General features: G+C 45.9%; 1 protein-coding gene across 2 annotated transcripts in view; it reads left to right on the top strand.

The window, feature by feature from the left end:
- CHRNA10 (cholinergic receptor nicotinic alpha 10 subunit) overlaps positions 1-20614 on the top strand; it is a 102969-nt gene that overhangs the window by 70806 nt on the left and 11549 nt on the right. Inside the window, exons 1-2 of one of the 2 annotated variants that reach the window (XM_069759571.1) lie at positions 10958-11458; positions 17784-18316. In XM_069759571.1, the coding sequence (XP_069615672.1) occupies positions 17809-18316 (508 nt within the window). In that variant the 5' untranslated portion in view covers positions 10958-11458; positions 17784-17808. Of the gene's footprint in view, positions 1-10957; positions 11459-17783; positions 18317-20614 lie in introns of those variants that run through there. The other variant, XM_069759570.1, reaches the window with a different exon arrangement.

Below are 20614 nucleotides of genomic sequence, written 5' to 3'. Positions count from 1 at the left end.
GCTATCCTCGCTCTGTCTAGAATATCGGGCCTCACTTTGCTGAATCTATTTCATTCCTACGTTTGTCTTTTCATCTTGCTAACAGTTATTATATGTGGGGGCTGCCTATTCCTTTGGGGTATTTCTCTGAGGTAAGTCAGGCTTGTATTTCTATCTTCAGGCTAGTCAGCTCCTCAGGCAGTGTCGAGTTGCATAGGTAGTGTTAGGCGCAATCCACTGCTGCTTATAGTTGTGTGAGGATAGATCAGGTACTGCAGTCTACAGAGATTCCACATCTCAGAGCTCGTCCTATTGTTTTTGGTTATTGCCAGATCTCTGTATGTGCGCTGATTACTGCACGCTGTGTTGCCTGATTGCCAGCCATAACAGTACAAGGAGCCACACCAATGATTCCCAATAGAGGGAAAAAAGAAATCCTGACATCATTTTTTTTTCTTAGCTCTGTCTTCAGTCTTTTTTTTCCCCTAGACATTAGAGTGCTTCAGGACACAGCTGTGGACATGGATATTCAGGCTCTGTGCTCCTCAATGGATAATCTCGTTGTAAATGTACAAAAGATTCAAGATACTATTGATCAGAAATCGATGCTAGAACCAAGAATTCCGATTCCTGATTTGTTTTTTGGTGACAGAACTAAGTTCCTGAGCTTCAGAATTAATTGTAAGCTATTTTTGGCCTTGAAACCTCATTCTTCTGGTAATCCTATTCAACAGGTTTTGATTATTATTTCTTTTTTGCGCGGCGACCCACAGGACTGGGCGTTTTCTCTTGCACCAGGAGATTCTGCATTGAGTAATGTTGATGCATTTTTCCAGGCGCTGGGATTGCTTTACGATGAGCCTAATTCAGTGGATTAGGCTGAAAAAAATCTGCTGGCTTTATGCCAGGGTCAGGATGATGTAGAAGTATATTGTCAGAAATTTAGGAGGTGGTCAGTACTCACTCTGTGGAATGAATCTGCACTAGCGGCTTTGTTCAGAAAGGGTCTCTCTGAAGCTCTTAAGGATGTAATGGTGGGATTTTCTATGCCTGCTGGTTTGAATGAGTCTATGTCCTTGGCCATTCAGATCGGTCGTCGCTTGCGCGAGCGTAAATCTGTGCACCATCTGGCGGTATTGTCTGAGAGTAAACCTGAGCCTATGCAGTGCGACAGGACTATGACTAAAGTAGAACGGCAAGAACACAGACGTCTGAACAGACTGTGTTTCTATTGTGGTGATTCTACTCATGCTATTTCTAATTGTCCTAAACGCACTAGGCGGTTCGATAGCTCTGCCGTTATTGGTACTGTACAGTCCAAATTCCTTTTGTCCATTACCTTAATGTGCTCTTTGTCATCGTATTCTGTCATGGCGTTTGTGGATTCAGGCGCTGCCCTGAATCTGATGGATTTGGATTATGCTAAACGTTGTGGATTTTTCTTGGAGCCTTTGCGGTGTCCTATTCCGTTGAGAGGAATTGATGCTACACCTTTGGCCAAGAATAAGCCTCAGTACTGGGCCCAGCTGACCATGTGCATGGCTCCTGCACATCAGGAAGTTATTCGCTTTCTGGTACTGCATAATTTGCATGATGTGGTCGTGTTGGGGTTGCCATGGCTACAAACCCATAATCCAGTATTGGATTGGAACTCTATGTCGGTAACCAGCTGGGGTTGTCAGGGAGTACATGGTGATGTTCCATTTTTGTCAATTTCGTCATCCATTCCTTCTGACATCCCAGAGTTCTTGTCGGACTTTCAGGATGTATTTGAAGAGTCCAAGTCTGATGCCCTACCTCCGCATAGGAATTGTGATTGTGCTATCGATTTGATTCCTGGTAGTAAATTCCCTAAGGGTCGTTTATTTAATTTGTCCGTACCTGAACACACCGCTATGCGCAGTTATGTGAAGGAGTCCCTGGAGAAGGGACATATTCGTCCATCGTCGTCACCATTGGGAGCAGGGTTCTTTTTTGTAGCCAAGAAGGATGGTTCGCTAAGACCGTGTATTGATTACCGCCTTCTTAATAAGATCACTGTTAAGTTTCAGTATCCCTTGCCATTGATTTCTGACTTGTTTGCTCGGATTAAGGGGGCTAGTTGGTTTACTAAGATTGATCTTCGTGGTGCGTATAATCTGGTGAGAATCAGGCAGGGAGATGAATGGAAAACGGCATTTAATACGCCCGAGGGTCATTTTGAGTATCTGGTGATGCCGTTCGGACTTGCCAATGCTCCATCTGTTTTTCAGTCTTTTATGCATGACATTTTCCGTGAGTATCTGGATAAATTCTTGATTGTTTACTTGGATGACATTTTGATCTTCTCAGATGATTGGGAGTCTCATGTGAAGCAAGTCAGAATGGTTTTCCAGGTACTGCGTGCTAATTCCTTGTTCGTGAAGGGATCAAAGTGTCTCTTCGGTGTGCAGAAAGTTTCATTTTTGGGGTTCATCTTTTCCCCTTCTACTATCGAGATGGATCCGGTTAAGGTTCAGGCCATCCAGGATTGGACTCAGCCGACATCTCTAAAAAGTCTGCAGAAATTCCTGGGCTTTGCTAATTTTTATCGTCGCTTCATCTGTAATTTTTCTAGCATTGCCAGACCATTGACCGATTTGACCAAGAAGGGTGCTGATTTGGTTAATTGGTCTTCTGCTGCCGTGGAAGCTTTTCAGGAGTTGAAGCGTCGTTTTTGCTGTGCCCCTGTGTTGTGTCAACCTGATGTTTCTCTTCCGTTCCAGGTCGAGGTTGATGCTTCTGAGATTGGTGCAGGGGCGGTTTTGTCACAGAGAGGTTCTGGTTGCTCAGTGTTCAAACCATGTGCTTTCTTTTCCAGGAAATTTTCTGCTGCTGAGCGTAATTATGATGTGGGCAACCGAGAGTTGCTGGCCATGAAGTGGGCATTCGAGGAGTGGCGTCATTGGCTTGAGGGTGCTAAGCATCGCGTGGTGGTTTTGACTGATCATAAGAACCTTACTTATCTTGAGTCTGCCAAGCGCTTGAATCCTAGACAGGCCCGTTGGTCGTTATTTTTTGCTCGTTTTGATTTTGTGATTTCATACCTTCCGGGCTCTAAAAATGTGAAGGCGGATGCTCTGTCTAGGAGTTTTGTGCCCGACTCTCCGGGGTTATCTGAGCCGGCGAGTATCCTCAAGGAAGGAGTCATTGTGTCTGCCATCTCCCCTGATTTGCGGAGAGTGTTGCAGAAATTTCAGGCTAATAAACCTGATCGTTGTCCGGCCGAGAAACTGTTCGTCCCTGATAGGTGGACTAGTAAAGTTATCTCTGAACTTCATTGTTCGGTGCTGGCCGGTCATCCAGGAATCTTTGGTACCAGGGAGTTGGTTGCTAGATCCTTCTGGTGGCCATCTCTGTCACGGGATGTGCGTGCTTTTGTGCAGTCCTGTGGAATTTGTGCTAGGGCTAAGCCCTGCTGTTCACGTGCCAGTGGGTTGCTTTTGCCCTTGCCGGTCCCGAAGAGGCCTTGGACACATATTTCGATGGATTTCATTTCTGACCTTCCCGTTTCTCAAAAAATGTCGGTCATTTGGGTGGTCTGTGATCGCTTTTCTAAAATGGTCCATCTGGTGCCCTTGGTTAAATTGCCTTCCTCCTCTGATTTGGTGCCTTTGTTCTTCCAGCATGTGGTTCGTTTACATGGCATTCCTGAGAATATTGTTTCTGACAGAGGTTCCCAGTTTGTCTCGAGGTTCTGGCGAGCCTTTTGTGGTAGGATGGGCATTGACCTATCTTTCTCCTCGGCCTTCCATCCTCAGACTAATGGCCAGACCGAACGAACCAATCAGACCTTGGAAACATATCTGAGATGTTTTGTTTCCGCTGACCAGGATGATTGGGTGTCATTTTTGCCGTTGGCTGAGTTCGCCCTTAATAATCGGGCCAGCTCGGCTACCTTGGTCTCTCCATTTTTCTGCAATTCTGGGTTCCATCCTCGTTTCTCTTCAGGACAGGTTGAGTCTTCGGACTGTCCTGGTGTGGATTCTGTGGTGGACAGGTTGCAGCAGATCTGGACTCAGGTAGTGGACAATTTGACCTTGTCCCAGGAGAAGGCTCAGCTTTTCGCTAATCGCAGACGCCGTGTGGGACCCCGACTTCGTGTTGGGGATCTGGTTTGGTTATCTTCTCGTCATATTCCTATGAAGGTTTCCTCTCCTAAATTTAAACCTCGTTTTATTGGTCCGTATAGGATTTCTGAGATTCTCAATCCGGTGTCTTTTCGTCTGACCCTCCCAGACTCCTTTTCCATACATAATGTATTCCATAGGTCGTTGTTGAGGAGATACGTGGCACCTATGGTTCCATCTGTGGAGCCTCCTGCCCCGGTTTTGGTGGAGGGGGAATTGGAGTATATTGTGGAGAAGATTTTGGATTCTCGTGTCTCTAGACGGAAACTCCAGTATCTGGTCAAATGGAAGGGTTATGCTCAGGAAGATAATTCCTGGGTTTTTGCCTCTGATGTCCATGCCCCAGATCTTGTTCGTGCCTTTCATGTGGCTCATCCTGGTCGGCCTGGGGGTTCTGGTGAGGGTTCGGTGACCCCTCCTCAAGGGGGGGGTACTGTTGTGAATTCTGTGGCTGAGTTCACTTCTGTGGTCACAAGTGGTATTGCAGTCTCTGGGCTTCCTCCCTCAGGTGTTTTGGTGAGCTCGTTGGCTGCCTTGCTATTTAGCTCCACCTGAGTCTGTCTTCCTTGCTCCTTGTCAATGTTCCAGTGTTGGATCTGAGCTACTGCATCTTTCCTTGGGCCTGCTGCTCTGCTAGATAAGTGCTTCTAGTTTGTTTTCTGTTTTTTCTGTCCAGCTTGCTATTAACTTTTGCTGGAAGCTCTGAGAAGCAAGGGGTGCACCGCCGTGCTGTTAGTTCGGCACGGTGGGTCTTTTTGCCCCTTTGCGTGGTTTTCGTTTTAGGGTTTTTTGTAGACTGCATAGTTCTCTTTGCTATCCTCGCTCTGTCTAGAATATCGGGCCTCACTTTGCTGAATCTATTTCATTCCTACGTTTGTCTTTTCATCTTGCTAACAGTTATTATATGTGGGGGCTGCCTATTCCTTTGGGGTATTTCTCTGAGGTAAGTCAGGCTTGTATTTCTATCTTCAGGCTAGTCAGCTCCTCAGGCAGTGTCGAGTTGCATAGGTAGTGTTAGGCGCAATCCACTGCTGCTTATAGTTGTGTGAGGATAGATCAGGTACTGCAGTCTACAGAGATTCCACATCTCAGAGCTCGTCCTATTGTTTTTGGTTATTGCCAGATCTCTGTATGTGCGCTGATTACTGCACGCTGTGTTGCCTGATTGCCAGCCATAACAGCTGTCACACAGACCGCTCTCCAGCGACCAACGATGCCGGTAACCAGGGTAAACATCGGGTAACTAAGCGCAGGGCCGCGCTTAGTAACCCGATGTTTACCCTGGTTACCATCCTAAAAGTAAAAAAAACAAACACTACATACTTACCTACCGCTGTCTGTCCTCCAGCGCTGTGCTCTGCACTCCTCCTGTACTGTCTGTGTGAGCACAGCGGCCGGAAAGCAGAGCGGTGACGTCACCGCTCTGCTTTCCGGCTGACCGACGCTCACAGCCAGTACAGGAGGAGTGCAGAGCACAGCGCTGGAGGACAGACAGCGGTAGGTAAGTATGTAGTGTTTGTTTTTTTTTACTTTTAGGATGGTAACCAGGGTAAACATTGGGTTACTAAGCGCGGCCCTGCGCTTAGTTACCCGATGTTTACCCTGGTTACCAGTGAAGACATCGCTGAATCGGTGTCACACACGCCGATCCAGCGATGTCAGCAGGGAGTCCAGCGACGAAATAAAGTTCTGGACTTTCTTCCCCGACCAGCGACATCACAGCAGGGGCCTGATCGCTGCTGCCTGTCACACTGGACGATATCGCTAGCGAGGACGCTGCAACGTCACGGATCGCTAGCGATATCGTCTAGTGTGACGGTACCTTTACTGGACACGGGTCTATAGTCTGTTCTTCCAGATGTTATGGGGGAATAGATTAAACCTAGTCAAACGGGAGGTCACTTATCGCACGAGGAGACTAGGGGGGTTGAATATGGTGAACCCCGTGGTGTTCCTAGTGAACACCTTTTTGGAAGTTAACGTGGCAAACCTCTGGAAAGAGAGGGCTCCTCCGTGGGTATTCTCCTGCAAGGGATGGTTTCAGCCTTTCTTCCAGGAATGGGAGACAGGGGGAAGATTGAAGGATCTTCGCACACCGCACGGGCATCTCCCGGCTTATGTTACCCCGGTTCTGAAAATGATGCGACGGTGGGGTCTGGGAATGTGGGAAGTGAGGTCCCTCCAGAGGAAACTCCTCGACATGCGGGTCTTGCTTTCGCATTTTCAGAGACCATTGGTCCTCAAGGACTGCCCGAGTCGGGATCTAGAGGTTGGGTTGAGTTTGTTAAATTGTAGCAGGATCCCCAAGAAGCATTGGGACTTGACTTGGTGCTGCTTCCAAGGTAAGTTGTATGTGAGGGACAATTTGAAGCACAGGAGCTCCGTGGACAGGAATTGTCCCCGTGAGGCTTGCGCTACCATGCTGGAAAGCATGGAGCACTTCTTGCTTCATTGTCCCTTAAATACAGAGGTGTACAACAGGGTGGGCGCTTCCATTGGTTGGCCGCGGCTGGCCACTCTGTCCTATGCCGAGTGGGCCTATGGAGCGTTCAGAGACCTTGGGAGAAGGGACCGAGCCCAGTGGCGTAGGAAGGGAGGTGCGGGGGGGGCGGGCCGCCCCGGGTGGCACAATGCGGGGGGCGGCCGGCGCTGCGGGAGGAGGAAGGAAAAAAAAAAGACGCGGGCCCTTTAAATCTTCGAGCGGCGCCGTCCGCCGCCACGACCAGGCCCCCCCCCAACGCTGGCATCGGGCCCCCGGGGCCCCCTTTCTAATACTCACCTCTCCTGGTTCCTGCGGCAGCTGCAGCATCTTCAGCGCCCTCTGACCCTGCGACGTCTCAGGGCAGGGGGTGTCACGAGTCCCCTGACCGCTGTCACCAATGGGTCAGGATTCACACCGTGACCGTCACCCCTACGTCACGGATTGAGGTGACTTTAGGCCAACAGACGGCTATCACATGTGCAGGGGGGCTTATCTTAGTTATCCCTCCACTCCACGATGTGATGAAAAACCACACACAAGGCTATTGACCTCTTAGTTTACAGCAGAGGCTTATTCTAGGTATCCCACTGCTTTTCTATATACCACGAACTGCAGGGATTTATGTATATCCCGCTTACAGTTCCACTTAACACTTGCAGCTCTCTGGCGCCCCCCTTACTCTCAGGTCAGATTAGGTACTGCACCCTGGGTAATTAGTCGCCAGAAAGGCTGCCTGCTATGTACTGGCTATTGGGCACGCTGCAGCGACGCGATAACTACTCCCACTCAGGCAGGTACAATAATTATCAAACTCGCAGTTGCTTCAGCATAATCCAACAGTCAGCACACTTTCGCTGCCACCAGCTTCGATTAAACGGGTCCGAAGCTAACCCAACTCAACAGTAACAGTAGCGTTTTCCCTTCAGAAGACTTAGGGTACGGTTTTTAGAGCATGGAGAAGAACTAACATATAATAGTATATCCCATTAAAAATTAGGCAGTGCGTTATCAAAAATATTTTATAAAGAAGTTACAAATGAGACAATTGCAAATATGTACATGGGTAATTATAACATAAAGGGAATAAATGAGAAAAGCAACACTCACATGTTTAAAGCATGACAGGCATCCAGGCTAGTGGAGTTTTTCCATATGTCCCAGCTCATTTGGACGTGCTGCTGGCTTCAGAAGACAAGCAGTCCAGAAGGAGACATCAGCAGAAGAGAGTGAGCTGGGGCTCCTGCCACAAACTTAATACCTTAAGGCTTTGACATCACAGAAGGGCTGGCTTATCCAGACCCTCCTCTCTCTACATTCTGAGTAAACTTTAAACTATTTCCTCTGATTTCTATAACTTCACTACAAAACATGTCAGAGTCCTAACATACTCATAATTCATCTCGGATTAACGTGAGCATTCTAATGAGATCAAATATGTCCTATCTGGGATACATTTTTCCAGAGAAAACCCTACTTCTTTACCAGATGGAGTTAGAAACCCGAGTTTCATGGGATGTGTAGATACACCGAGTGAGACTACGAATATATATTTTCATGTTCCTAGCTTAAATCGTTTGCCTAACAAAAACTAAACAAAGAATCTTTCATGGATTCTTGAAGTTTCTACTTCCCTTATAGCTGAACAAGAGCTTACACAGGAAATGCCAGTTGTAAATTCCATGCGGCAATAAAACCTCTCTTCCCCCATACTCTCAGAGAAGGAAAGCCAGGAATTTGCAGCTACAAACTGTTACTCCAAGAAGGGGGCTTAGCCCATGCAGGCTAGCAAGAGAACTACTTATGATATTTCATACCATCGTGACAGGGGGCGCGATGACATCATCACTGTGCGCGCCGCTCAGCCTCTCTGTCCTGAGCGTTGCAGAGCCGGAGAGACGCTGACTGCACCGGACCTGCGCTAGGAACGGGAGAGGTGAGGATTTTACTTTTTTTTTTCTTTGTCTGACTCTGTCTGTCTGGGGGCAATGCTGGACACACTGGGGCAATACTGGAGACCATGGGGCAGATTGCTGGACACACTGGGGCAATACTAGAGACCATGGGGCAGATTGCTGGACACACTGGGGCAATACTGGAGACCATGGGGCAGATTGCTGGACACACTGGGGCAATACTGGAGACCATGGGGCAGATTGCTGGACACACTGGGGCAATACTGGAGACCATGGGGCAGATTGCTGGACACACTCTGGCAATACTGGAGACCATGGGGCAGAATGCTGGACACACTGGGGCAATACTGGAGACCATGGGGCAGAATGCTGGACACACTGGGGCAATACTGGAGACCATGGGGAAGAATGCTGGACACACTGCGGCAATACTGGAGACCATGGGGCAGAATGCTGGACACACTGGGGCAATACAGGAGACCATGGGGCAGATTGCTGGACACACTGGGGCAATGCTGGAGACCCTGGGGCAGATTTCTGGACACATTGAGGCAATACTGGAGACCCTGGGGCGGATTTCTGGACACATTGAGGCAATGCTGGAGACCCTGGGGCAGATTTCTGGACATACTTGTGCAATGCTGGAGACCCTGGGGCAGATTTCTGGACACTGGGGCAGATTGCTGGACACACTGGGGGCAATGCTGGAGACCCTGGGGCAGATTTCTGGACACACTGGGGCAGATTTCTGGACATACTGGGGCAATGCTGGAGACCCTGGGGCAGATTTCTGGACACTGGGGCAATGCTGGACACTGGGGCAGATTTCTGGACACGCTGGGGCAATGCTGGACACTGGGGCAGATTGCTGGACACACTGGGGCAATGCTGGAGACCCTGGGGCAGATTGCTGGGCACACTGGGGCAGATTGCTGGACACCCTGGGGGCAATGCTGGACACACTGGGGCAATGCTGGACACTGGGGCAGATTGCTGGACACACTGGGGGCAATGCTGGACACATTGGGGGCAATGCTGGACACACTGGGGCAATGCTGGACACACTGGGGCAATGCTGGAGACCCTGGGGCAGATTGCTGGACACACTGTTGCAATGCTGGACACTGGGGCAGATTGCTGGACACACTGGGGGTAATATGCTGGACACACTGGGGCAATGCTGGACACTGGGGCAGATTGCTGGACACACTGGGGGTAATATGCTGGACACACTGGGGCAATGCTGGACACTGGGGCAGATTGCTGGACACACTGGGGGCAGTGCTGGACATACTGGGGCAGATTGCTGGACACACTGGGGGTAATATGCTGGACACACTGGGGCAATGCTGGACACTGGGGCAGATTGCTGGACACACTGGGGGCAGTGCTGGACATACTGGGGCAGATTGCTGGACACACTGGAGGTAATATGCTGGACAGACTGGAGGCAGGACTTGAGGCATGGGCAGAATGTAGATACGGGGCATGATTGGAGACACGGGGCAGAATGAAAAACATGGGGCAGGATTGGATCATGGGGCAGGATGGATACGATGGAGACTGATGGGGCAGGATGGGGAGATCATATGGGGTAGAATGGATACTCATGAGGGCAGGATGGGGAGAACATATGGCTGGAGCCAGGAATAAGATAAACGGGGCCAGGGTGGGGAATATTATTACCATAGGAGCTAATTAAGGGATATTATTACTGCAGTGATGTATTTATTTTATTTTTTGAGTATACTGTTTTAAATGGGTGGGCGGTCATGTTACTGTGTAGAGTGACACTATATCGCCTTTTTATCTTCATGTGGTGTAATGTAGAAGTTGTGAAAAATTAAGTAATGTGTTCTGCAAGCGGAGCTCGAGATAACTGTGTTATTTCCTGCAGAAACGAGTCCTGGCTGGAAGAAATGATGGCGGTCTGTGCTGGATGAAAGATGAAGGACTTCACCTAGAGACGTCACTGGTGAGTCAGTGTTAGCTATACACTGACACTATACACTGTATACTATATACAGAGGTCCTGTGCACAATGTCATCAGTGATCACTGTATTACCTATACATTATATACAGAGCTCCTGTGTATAATACCACCAGTGATCTCTGTATTACCTCTACACAGACACTGCATAGTAAGTACAGATCTCCTGTGAATACTGGCACTTATGGTGATAGTATTGTGTTTTGTTTTGTTTTTTATTACTGATCAGTATTGTAGTATTCAGTCACTATGTATTGGTAATATGTGGTCTGGAAATGGTGTTGTGGTATTTCTCCCTTGTATGTGCTATTTGGTCACCAAGTGGTGGTAATATGTGATCTGTTGTTGGAATAAGTTTAAATGCAACAACTCCATTCCTGTTGTAGTCTGCATTGAATGTCTATGAGTGTTCATTTGTCAGCTATGCTGTGATTGTTAAAGTTTGTACAAAAAGGTCAGAGGACTCTCACTGATTGCATCATTCTGCTGCTGTTTCCTTCACAGAGAGACATGTGTTACATGGACTAGATTATATCGGTAGTTACTGTCAAAGCTTTCTTATTTTGTTCCAGTTCAAGCTGCATATATTAAACACAGTTTGCCTTACGTTGGATTCTGCTGCTTATATGAAGTAACACGCGCTGCTGTGGTAATACTCCGGCTAACAGGTTATGGGCCCAGCCACCGGAAAGTAAATGGTAAAAAGCCCAGTCACCGGAATAAGCAGCGAGCCAAGCGCAGACAGCACAGAGGAACCCCCGGAATACAAGGACACCGGAACGCAAAGGTACCGCAGTGTACAGAGCACCGGACAGCGCAGCTTAAAGGGCCAGTAACAAAAAAAAAAAAAAGGTACAAGAGACAAGAATGTCTACAGAAAGGAATGCAGTGAAGTACACAGTGCCAAGTCTCACAAATCACAATTACAGCTCCTGGAAATTCAAGGTAAAGATGTTACTTATAAGAGAGGGTACATGGAAATGTATTGAACAGCCTGTGCCTGACCCAGTACCGGGTGATTGGCTAGAGACTGATCAGAAAGCACAAAGCACTATTTCCCTCAGCATAGATGATAACCAGATTGTACATGTATGCAAATGTGATACTGCAAAGAAAATGTGGGAAGAATTACAGAAAGTGCATGAAAGGTCAAATCTCAGCAATAAGCTATATCTTATGAGAAAGCTGTATCAGTCTAAATTAAGTGATGGCCAGCATATGCAGGACTATATCAGAAACACCCTAGAGATTGTGGAGCGCCTAAGGGGTATTGGTGAAGAAATTAAAGATTTTCATGTTGCTGCATTACTATTAAGTGGTCTTCCAGAAAGTTATGACACGCTTGTGACTGCATTAGATGCCAGACCAGATGATGAACTCACACTAGAATATGTGAAAGGGAAACTTGCAGATGAATACAAGAGAAAGTCAGAGACTATTAGCAATAATATATGCAAAGCAGAAGCAGCATTAAAGACACAGTACTTTTCTAAAGCTCAGAGTCATTTAAAGGAAACTCGTGAATGTTTTGTCTGTAAAAAGCCTGGTCACCTTAAAGCAGACTGCAGAGTGTGGAAAGCAAGAATGAATCAGTTTAAAAAGCAGGACAGTCATCAAAAGGTTAAAACAGCTGTAAAGAAGGAAGATGCATGTATTGCGACTGCATTTGGGGTCAGCACAAGCCCATATGCAAACCATGTTTGGTGTATTGACTCTGGAGCGACTGCTCACATGACACGTGATAAAGATTTCTTCATTAATCTAGATGAAAGCAAGTCTGAAAAGGTAATTTTAGCTAATGGTCACTATATGACATCAGAAGGAATAGGAGATGGTTATCTCCATTGTCAAGTTCAATCCTCAGCACAAGTCAGAAAAATCCCAGTTAAAGACGTGCTGTATGTTCCCAAACTTGAAAGTAACCTTTTATCTGTAAAGAAGCTTGCACAACAGGGAAATATAGTTACATTTAAGGATGACAGATGCATCATTTCAAAGAAGGGTCATACCCTTGCCGAAGGAAAAATCAAAGATGAACTTTATCAGCTGAAATGCAATGAAACTGTTTACAGTGCTAGACAAGATTTTCATAAGGACTGTATTCATGTGTGGCACAGACGCCTAGGCCACAGAGATCCAGAAGCAGTAAAGAAACTAGCTCAACTTGCAAATGGTATTGCAATCAACCAGTGTAATCAAACAATGAAGTGCACAAGTTGCCTAAAAGGGAAAATGTCCAGAAAATCGTTTCCTAAAGTAAGCACTACTAAATCTGCACAGATACTGGATTTGATACATACAGATGTGTGTGGTCCAATGAGTGTTCTTACTCCCAGCAAGAAGAGATATTTTCTCACATTCATTGATGATTATTCCAGATATACTGTTACTTACCTACTTCAAAGTAAAGATGAAGTTCCACAGAAACTTGAAGAATATCTTGCTGCAGTTCTTAACAAATTTGGAAGAATACCAAAGGTACTGCGAGCAGATAATGGAACTGAATATACAAGTGGTAAAGTGCAAACCATCCTGAAAAAGAATGGAATCGTGTTCCAGACAACCGTTCCATACAACCCAGAGCAGAATGGCACAGCAGAGAGAAAGAACCGAACTCTTTGTGAAAGTGGAAGAAGTATGCTATTTGATGGAAACCTACCTACAACATATTGGGGAGAAGCCATCATGACTGCTACCTATCTTCAAAATCGACTGCCAAGTAAAGCTACAAGTAAAACTCCATATGAGCTATGGAACTGTGAGAAGCCCAACCTGAAGCATCTCAGGATATTCGGAAGCAAAACTTTTGTGCATGTTCCCAAAGAAAAACGTTCTAAGTGGGAATCTCATGCAAAGGAAGGAGTTCTTGTGGGGTACAGTGAAACTCAGAAAGGATACAGAATCCTGCACCCACAGACCAACACAGTAACAATCAGCAGAGATGTAGTGATTGATGAAAACTCAGTATCGCTCAAATTTCATGAGGTTACGCAAATAATTCAACCTAAGGAACAAGAATTTCAGTCAGTGATTCCAGACATTGAAGAGAATCTCAAAGAAAATACTGAAGTCTGGATATGCTCTGAAAGTACTGAAAAAGAAACAGAAGAACCAAGCCAACCTCAGGAGATCAGAAGATCAGGAAGATCAAATAAAGGAATTCCAGCTAAACGCCTTTCTTATATGGTCAGATCAATTCCAGAAGAAGAGCCACAGTCATGGCAGGAAATGCAAAAACTGCCTATTCATAAGAAGCAAAAATGGATAAAAGCTGCTGATGAAGAAATGGAATCCCTTCATAAGCTCAAAACATGGGAGCTCACAGAGCTACCTCAAGGCAAGAAAGCAATTGGATGTAAGTGGGTCTTTAAGAACAAATATGACTCCGAAGGTAATGTTCACCGTTTTAAAGCAAGATTGGTCGCAAAAGGATATTCACAAAAATATGGTGAAGATTATGATGCTACTTTTGCTCCAGTTGCCAAGCAAACTACATTCAGAACTTTATTATCCATAGCTGCTGTTCAGCAGATGAAAGTAAGACATTTTGACATCAAAACAGCCTTTCTACATGGAGACATTGAAGAAGAGCTGTACATGACTCAACCAGAAGGCTATGTTAAAAGGGGTAAAGAGAACCTTGTTTGCAGAATGCAAAAATCTCTCTACGGCCTTAAGCAATCAGCAAGAGCATGGAACACTAAGATGAACAAAGTGTTAATCGACGAAGGATTTAAAAGGTCTCAAGCGGATCCATGTTTGTATACAAAAGGTGTATCACAAGATTGGATGTATGTTATTCTATATGTGGATGATGTAATAATAGCGCATCAAGAAGAGAGAGAAATTTCAAAACTAGGTCAAATTCTGAACAAGCATTTCGAGACCAAGGACCTTGGAGATGTGACATACTATTTGGGAATCCAAATCCAGAGAGAGGAAGATGGAAGTTTTCTTCTTAATCAAAATTCTAAAATCTCCACAGTTCTAAACCAGTTTGGAATGTCAGAAGCCAAAGGCATATCAACTCCAATGGATCCATCTTACCTAAAATTGGAAGGAGAAGAAGATCTGCTACCCACAAATGACAGTTACAGACAAGCAGTGGGGGCACTTCTATACATAGCAACCACAACCCGTCCAGATATCTCAGCCACAGTGGGAATTCTCTGCCGACGTGTAAGCAAGCCACGCCAAAGAGATTGGAATGCAATTAAGAGACTTCTTCAGTATCTTAAGGCAACCCAAGAGTTAAGTCTAAAGATTTCTGCATCAGGAGATCTAATTCTCAGAGGATATGTAGATGCAGATTGGGCTGGAGACTCAAGTGATCGAAGATCAACAAGTGGTTACTTGTTCAAGTTAGGACACACTTCAATCTCATGGTCCAGTAGAAAACAAGTGTCAGTTGCATTGTCTTCTACAGAAGCAGAATATACATCAGCTGCTCATGCAAGTCAAGAGTTAATTTGGTTGAAGCAACTTTTGGAAGAATTCGGCAAACCACTAGCTGAACCAACTGTTATCTATGAGGACAACCAAGGATGTATCAAGCTCGCCAGCAGTGAAAGGATAAGTGCAAGAACAAAGCACATTGATGTTAAACATCATCACTTGCGTGACTTAGTAGAGCGTGAAGTTCTAAAGTTCGTTTACTGTGAATCTGACAAGATGTTAGCAGATGTTTTGACAAAGCCATTGTCAAGAGCCAAGTTTGAAGAATTCAGAACTGCAATGGGACTAACAGGATAAGCAGTTGTTGAGTGGGGGTGTTGGAATAAGTTTAAATGCAACAACTCCATTCCTGTTGTAGTCTGCATTGAATGTCTATGAGTGTTCATTTGTCAGCTATGCTGTGATTGTTAAAGTTTGTACAAAAAGGTCAGAGGACTCTCACTGATTGCATCATTCTGCTGCTGTTTCCTTCACAGAGAGACATGTGTTACATGGACTAGATTATATCGGTAGTTACTGTCAAAGCTTTCTTATTTTGTTCCAGTTCAAGCTGCATATATTAAACACAGTTTGCCTTACGTTGGATTCTGCTGCTTATATGAAGTAACACGCGCTGCTGTGGTAATACTCCGGCTAACATCTGTTCATGGTGTGGCGGTATTTGTCCCTTGTATGTAGTATTATTCGGTCACTATGTGGTGTGGTCTGGTCATGGTGTGGTGGTATTTCTTCCTGTATGTGGTGGTATTGGTCTTCGTATAGTGGATTGTGTTGTGTATGGTGGTCATTTGTTCTCTCTGATATTAATTAGGAAAAGATTCTTTATTTCCATTAGTTTTAATGCTTTGTACACAGGGGCGGAGATGCACTTACAGGGGGTTTCCTGTGGAAAAAAGTAATCACCTCTCCACAGGATAAGTGATAACGTATTGATTGGTGGGGGTCTGACTGCTTGGACCCATTCAGCAAAATGTGGAACTTTTTATCCCCATTAGACTGGAGTGGCATGTCCGACTAGATCACTGAGCCATTCATTCACTCAGTGGCTGCACTTGTTTTTTTCTGGAAGCCCCAAAAAGAATGAATGGAGCTGCGGTCAGACATCCCACCTGCCGCTGCATTTTAAAATAGTGATAAGTGTCTTGTCAGGGATAAAACTTCCCCATTCTTCCGATCGGTGCAATTTCTAATGGTCGGATCTAAGCGATCACCTATCCTGTGGAGCCCATGGATCAGTGATAATAACTTGTTTTAACCAAGAACCCCATTAATGTAAACTACCGTAATTATACATCCCAGTTATTGGGGCACACGGTAGATGTGCAGCAGCCGCCGGTGTTTTACAGCCGATGCTCCACTATAATGACAGATATTTGCATATAGCTGTAGGGTGGGCCCCTAGAGTCCATTCCTCTGGTGGGCCCCAGACACCCCAGTCCGACCCTGGCTGCAGCTGTTTAACACTATTGACGTGCGGGCCGGGGGGGGGCGCCAAACTCGGGAACAGCCCCGGGCGGCAAAAGTTCTAGCTACGCCTCTGACCGAGCCACTTTATTCTTAGTCAGTGCAGTGGTCAGGTATTTCACGTGGAACGCACGAGTTTTAGGTTCTCTGGAGTGCGGAGGACTGGGTGCCCGGAGGGCGGCCCATCTCTGGAGGGGTTTCTCCTTCAGGGTGCCTTAGTCCGTTAGCGCTCCTATATCCTGGTGGTGGGCTGATGTCTTTACACCCTAGATTTTTGCTTTATATTTCTGTTCCCTGAATAGAAGGTTTGCAGGCATCGAACTTGAGCCTCGGGTGGTGAGAATGTAGGTTGTGTTCTGTGATGTTGGTTTATGTATATATTGTATATAGTGTGTATAATAGAGGGTCTTAGTTAGGTTGGGTGGGGGGATTGGGGGGTTCAACGGCGGTGATAAGAGACTGATCTGGCCTGGCACAGGCCCCGCCTGGGGAAAAACTTTGGGGCCTGACCCTAGCTCGGATGATTCCTGAACTTTGTGGCCAGAGCTGGATCAGGGGTGGCGGGATAGTTAGAGTAGGTGTGTGTATATATATTTAAAAAAAAACAAAAATAAAAAATAAAAATAAAAAAAATAATAATAAAAAAATAATAATAATAAAAAACAACAAATGTTATGTTGTACACTGTGTTGTGTTTAGGTTTGTTGTAGGGTGAATGTGGTGGTGTAAGGGGGGCTGTAAGGTTCGGCAGTGGGACCAGCAGGGTTTTGTTGTGTTTGTGGTGTTGTATAGTGTTTGGTTTAGTATAATGTGTTTATAGTGTATATATTATATATAATATCGTATATAGGACGGTGTGAATATAGTTGGGGTTGTATATAGTAGTATGGATGAAGCTGGGCCGGGGGTCTTACATGATTTTATACTATTTATTATTTATAATTTTTTACAGGTATTCACGTAAGTTATGAGCATTTTGTTTGTTGTCTTTTAGTTTTCTTTTTTTTATGTTATTGGAATTTTTCTTTCTCGTCCCTGATTTGTAGGTCATCAACTTTCTCCATTTTTGTTCCATTTCCGGTTATTTCTTTGTGGCTTTTGTCGTTTGTTGTCGTCTGATTGGAGCTTTGTTCTTATGTTCTGTTCTGTTGTGTTTTATTTGTAATGTATCACAGTTATTGTCATGTAAAGTATTTTTATTTTATTTAATAAAAGACCTGGAGGATGAGACCTGATGTAACAGCAGAGCAGTGTATGCAGCTCTGGAGGTGACTGGAGGATGAGACCTGATCCCAGCACCAGTACAACATTCTGGTCTATACTGAGCCATTATGGTGTTCCTCTTTTCCAGTGCTGATGACCAGTTCACCGGCTCGATGGAGACGAACGTGGTGATCCGGTATGATGGGCAGATCATGTGGGACTCTCCGGCCATCACTAAGAGCTCCTGTAAGGTGGACGTCTCCTTCTTCCCCTTTGACGGTCAGCAGTGTCGCCTGACCTTCGGCTCGTGGACATATAACGGTAATCAGATCGACATCCTGAACGGTCTGGACACCGGGGATCTGACGGACTTTGTGGAGAACGTGGAGTGGGAGGTGCTGGGAATGCCGGCGAAGAAGAACGTGATCACCTACGGCTGCTGCTCGGAGCCGTACCCCGATGTCACCTACACCCTGATCCTGAAGCGGAGGGCCTCCTTCTACATCTTCAACCTGCTCCTTCCGTGTGTGATGATCTCCTTCCTGGCTCCGCTGGGCTTCTACCTCCCGGCAGACTCTGGGGAGAAGGTTTCCCTGGGAGTCACCGTCCTTCTGGCCCTCACCGTGTTCCAGCTGCTTGTGGCTGAGAGTATGCCGCCCTCCGAAAACGTGCCACTCATCGGTGAGTACCGAAAACATCAAAACCATTGTCAGCCGTCAGGGAGGACACAGGGTGACCATTCCTGGTGACCGAGATACAAGGTGTCCAGCCTTGATACATATCCCAACATTGGGCTCATAGGTTCGCAGCATAGTTTTTCATGTGAGCACTGTATGGTACTATTATAGAGTGCCTTCAAAAAGACTTCATACCTTTTTCACATTACACCCAAAACCTTGAAAGTATTTTGTTTGGATTTTCTATTTTCCTATTATAGATACTACAGTGTGTCTGCAAAGTCATGGTGCACTTTTGACTTGTCACTGGAAAGCAACAAAAAACGATAGAAATGTGAAATCTGCTCCAAATCAAAGAAAAAACTCTCCCAGTTTCATACCTAACACCTTATCCTGCATTAGGCCACACCACACGTTCACTTTAGGGGTGTTACGTTCATACTCAATATAGGCATGAGGATGTTCAGCAGCCCATACTCGGACGTTATGAACATGTCCACACATATGGAAGGTCACCTCATCGCTAAACTCAATCTTCTGCATCATTGTCAATCTCATGAAGCATATCAGTAGCAAACGCACATCGTTTGGGTCTATCCGCCGGTTTGATAGCATGCAACAGCCGCAATTTGTACCCCGTAATTCAGAGACGTTTGTTTAACACCTCATGAACTGTAGACTTGCTTAGGTGTAATTTTCGAGCACGCGAACAGATTTTTTAGGGCTCCTTAGGTAGCTATCCCCTATTGCCTCTACAGACTCGTCACTGACTGATGTCCTACCAGAACGGAGTTTCTGCCGGTTTCCTTCAACTGTTTATCCCACCGAGTAATGTTATTCCTATGTGGTGGCGCTTCATTATAAACGCGCCGATATTCACGTAGCACTTTGGTCACATGTTCGAATTTAGCGAGCCACAGAACACACTGCACTTTCCTCCGTACCGTCCTCATCTCGACTGGCGTGGAAAACCACACAGCTGGCATAAGCTTGTGGTTCATGATGTCACAGACCTGGCAGTGTATTAATCAGAGTTCAGTTTATCAGGGGTTAATCTGACTGGGGGCTCAGCAACAGCTTAAATGAGTTTGTGTTGTTTGATTGGTTCTTGTTATCTCTCCTCATGAACAGGTCTGATATGATTGGGCTAGAGAAAGGGCGCCAAAATGTAAACTATAAAAGTGCACCATGACTTTACGGACACACTGTGTATAACAAGTATTTGTAGAGTGTGAAGGAAATGATACAAGGTTTTCTACTTGTAAAAATATAAATCTGAAAATTGTGCCGTGCATTTGTATTCACCCCGCTATAGTCTGACACCCCCAAATAAAATCCTGAGTGACCAATTCCATTCAGAAGTCAGATAATTAGTACATTGCAGTGACTTGGGTGTGATTTCTTCTTAGTATAACTGCAGCTGTTCTGTGAAGGTGTCACGCTCGAGATGGGTAAGTGCGGTGGACGGCACAACATACACAAACAAGGGAATGGAAAAAGGGAGAGAAGATCCTAACAGTATGAGCGATGGATGAGGCACTTCCTAACAATGACCTGTTCCTCCCCTAACACCCTATGTGGGTCCTTCTGCCAGCCACTGTCACGTGCCTAGTCCCTAGCTGTCACCTCACTATAGCCTGGCTAGTGTACTGGGCGGCAAGGACGCTAGCCTCACCACTGCAGATGGTATCAGCACAGGGGAGAGACAAACACAAGACAGACAAGGAAAGGGAAAACAATACTTAGCTCCAGCCTCTGCTGCCAAGCTCCAGCAGAGGAATCGGAACCAGGACCCTGAACTCCACAGAAGCAGCAGATACAGCACTGACACCAGAGCGCTCAAAACTCCTTGGCTGCTCTTCATAGAATAACTCTATCGCCAACAGTCAGCTGATGCGTCATGTGACTAACGGATGGTGGGAATGGCCACCACCCACATCAGATGACCAGCAACAAAGCAACTGCCAGCAAGGAAACCGACATTAATCCTTGCTGGTGCAAAAGTAAAAAAGCAACATTTAAATTTATTGCAGAAAAAGAGCTGTCACGAATCTAAATATGAATCGTGACAGAAGGCCTCAGTGGTTTGTGTGAGAAAATTACATCATCCTGAAAAACCAAGGACCTCACCAGACAGGCCAGGGATAAAGTTGTGGAGAAGAGTAAAGCAGGGTTAGGTTATAAAAATATCCCAAGTTCTGAACATCTCATGGAGAACTGTTCAATGCATCATTCAAAAATGGGAAGAGTATGGCCCAACTGCAAACCTACCAAGACATGGCTGTCCACCTAACCTGACAGC

This window comes from Ranitomeya imitator, chromosome 3 (genome assembly GCF_032444005.1).
Source record: "Ranitomeya imitator isolate aRanImi1 chromosome 3, aRanImi1.pri, whole genome shotgun sequence".
In the NCBI taxonomy this organism is placed as follows: Eukaryota; Metazoa; Chordata; class Amphibia; order Anura; family Dendrobatidae; genus Ranitomeya; species Ranitomeya imitator.
Note: the sequence above shows the minus strand (reverse complement) of the source record. Positions and strands in the feature narration are given on the sequence as shown.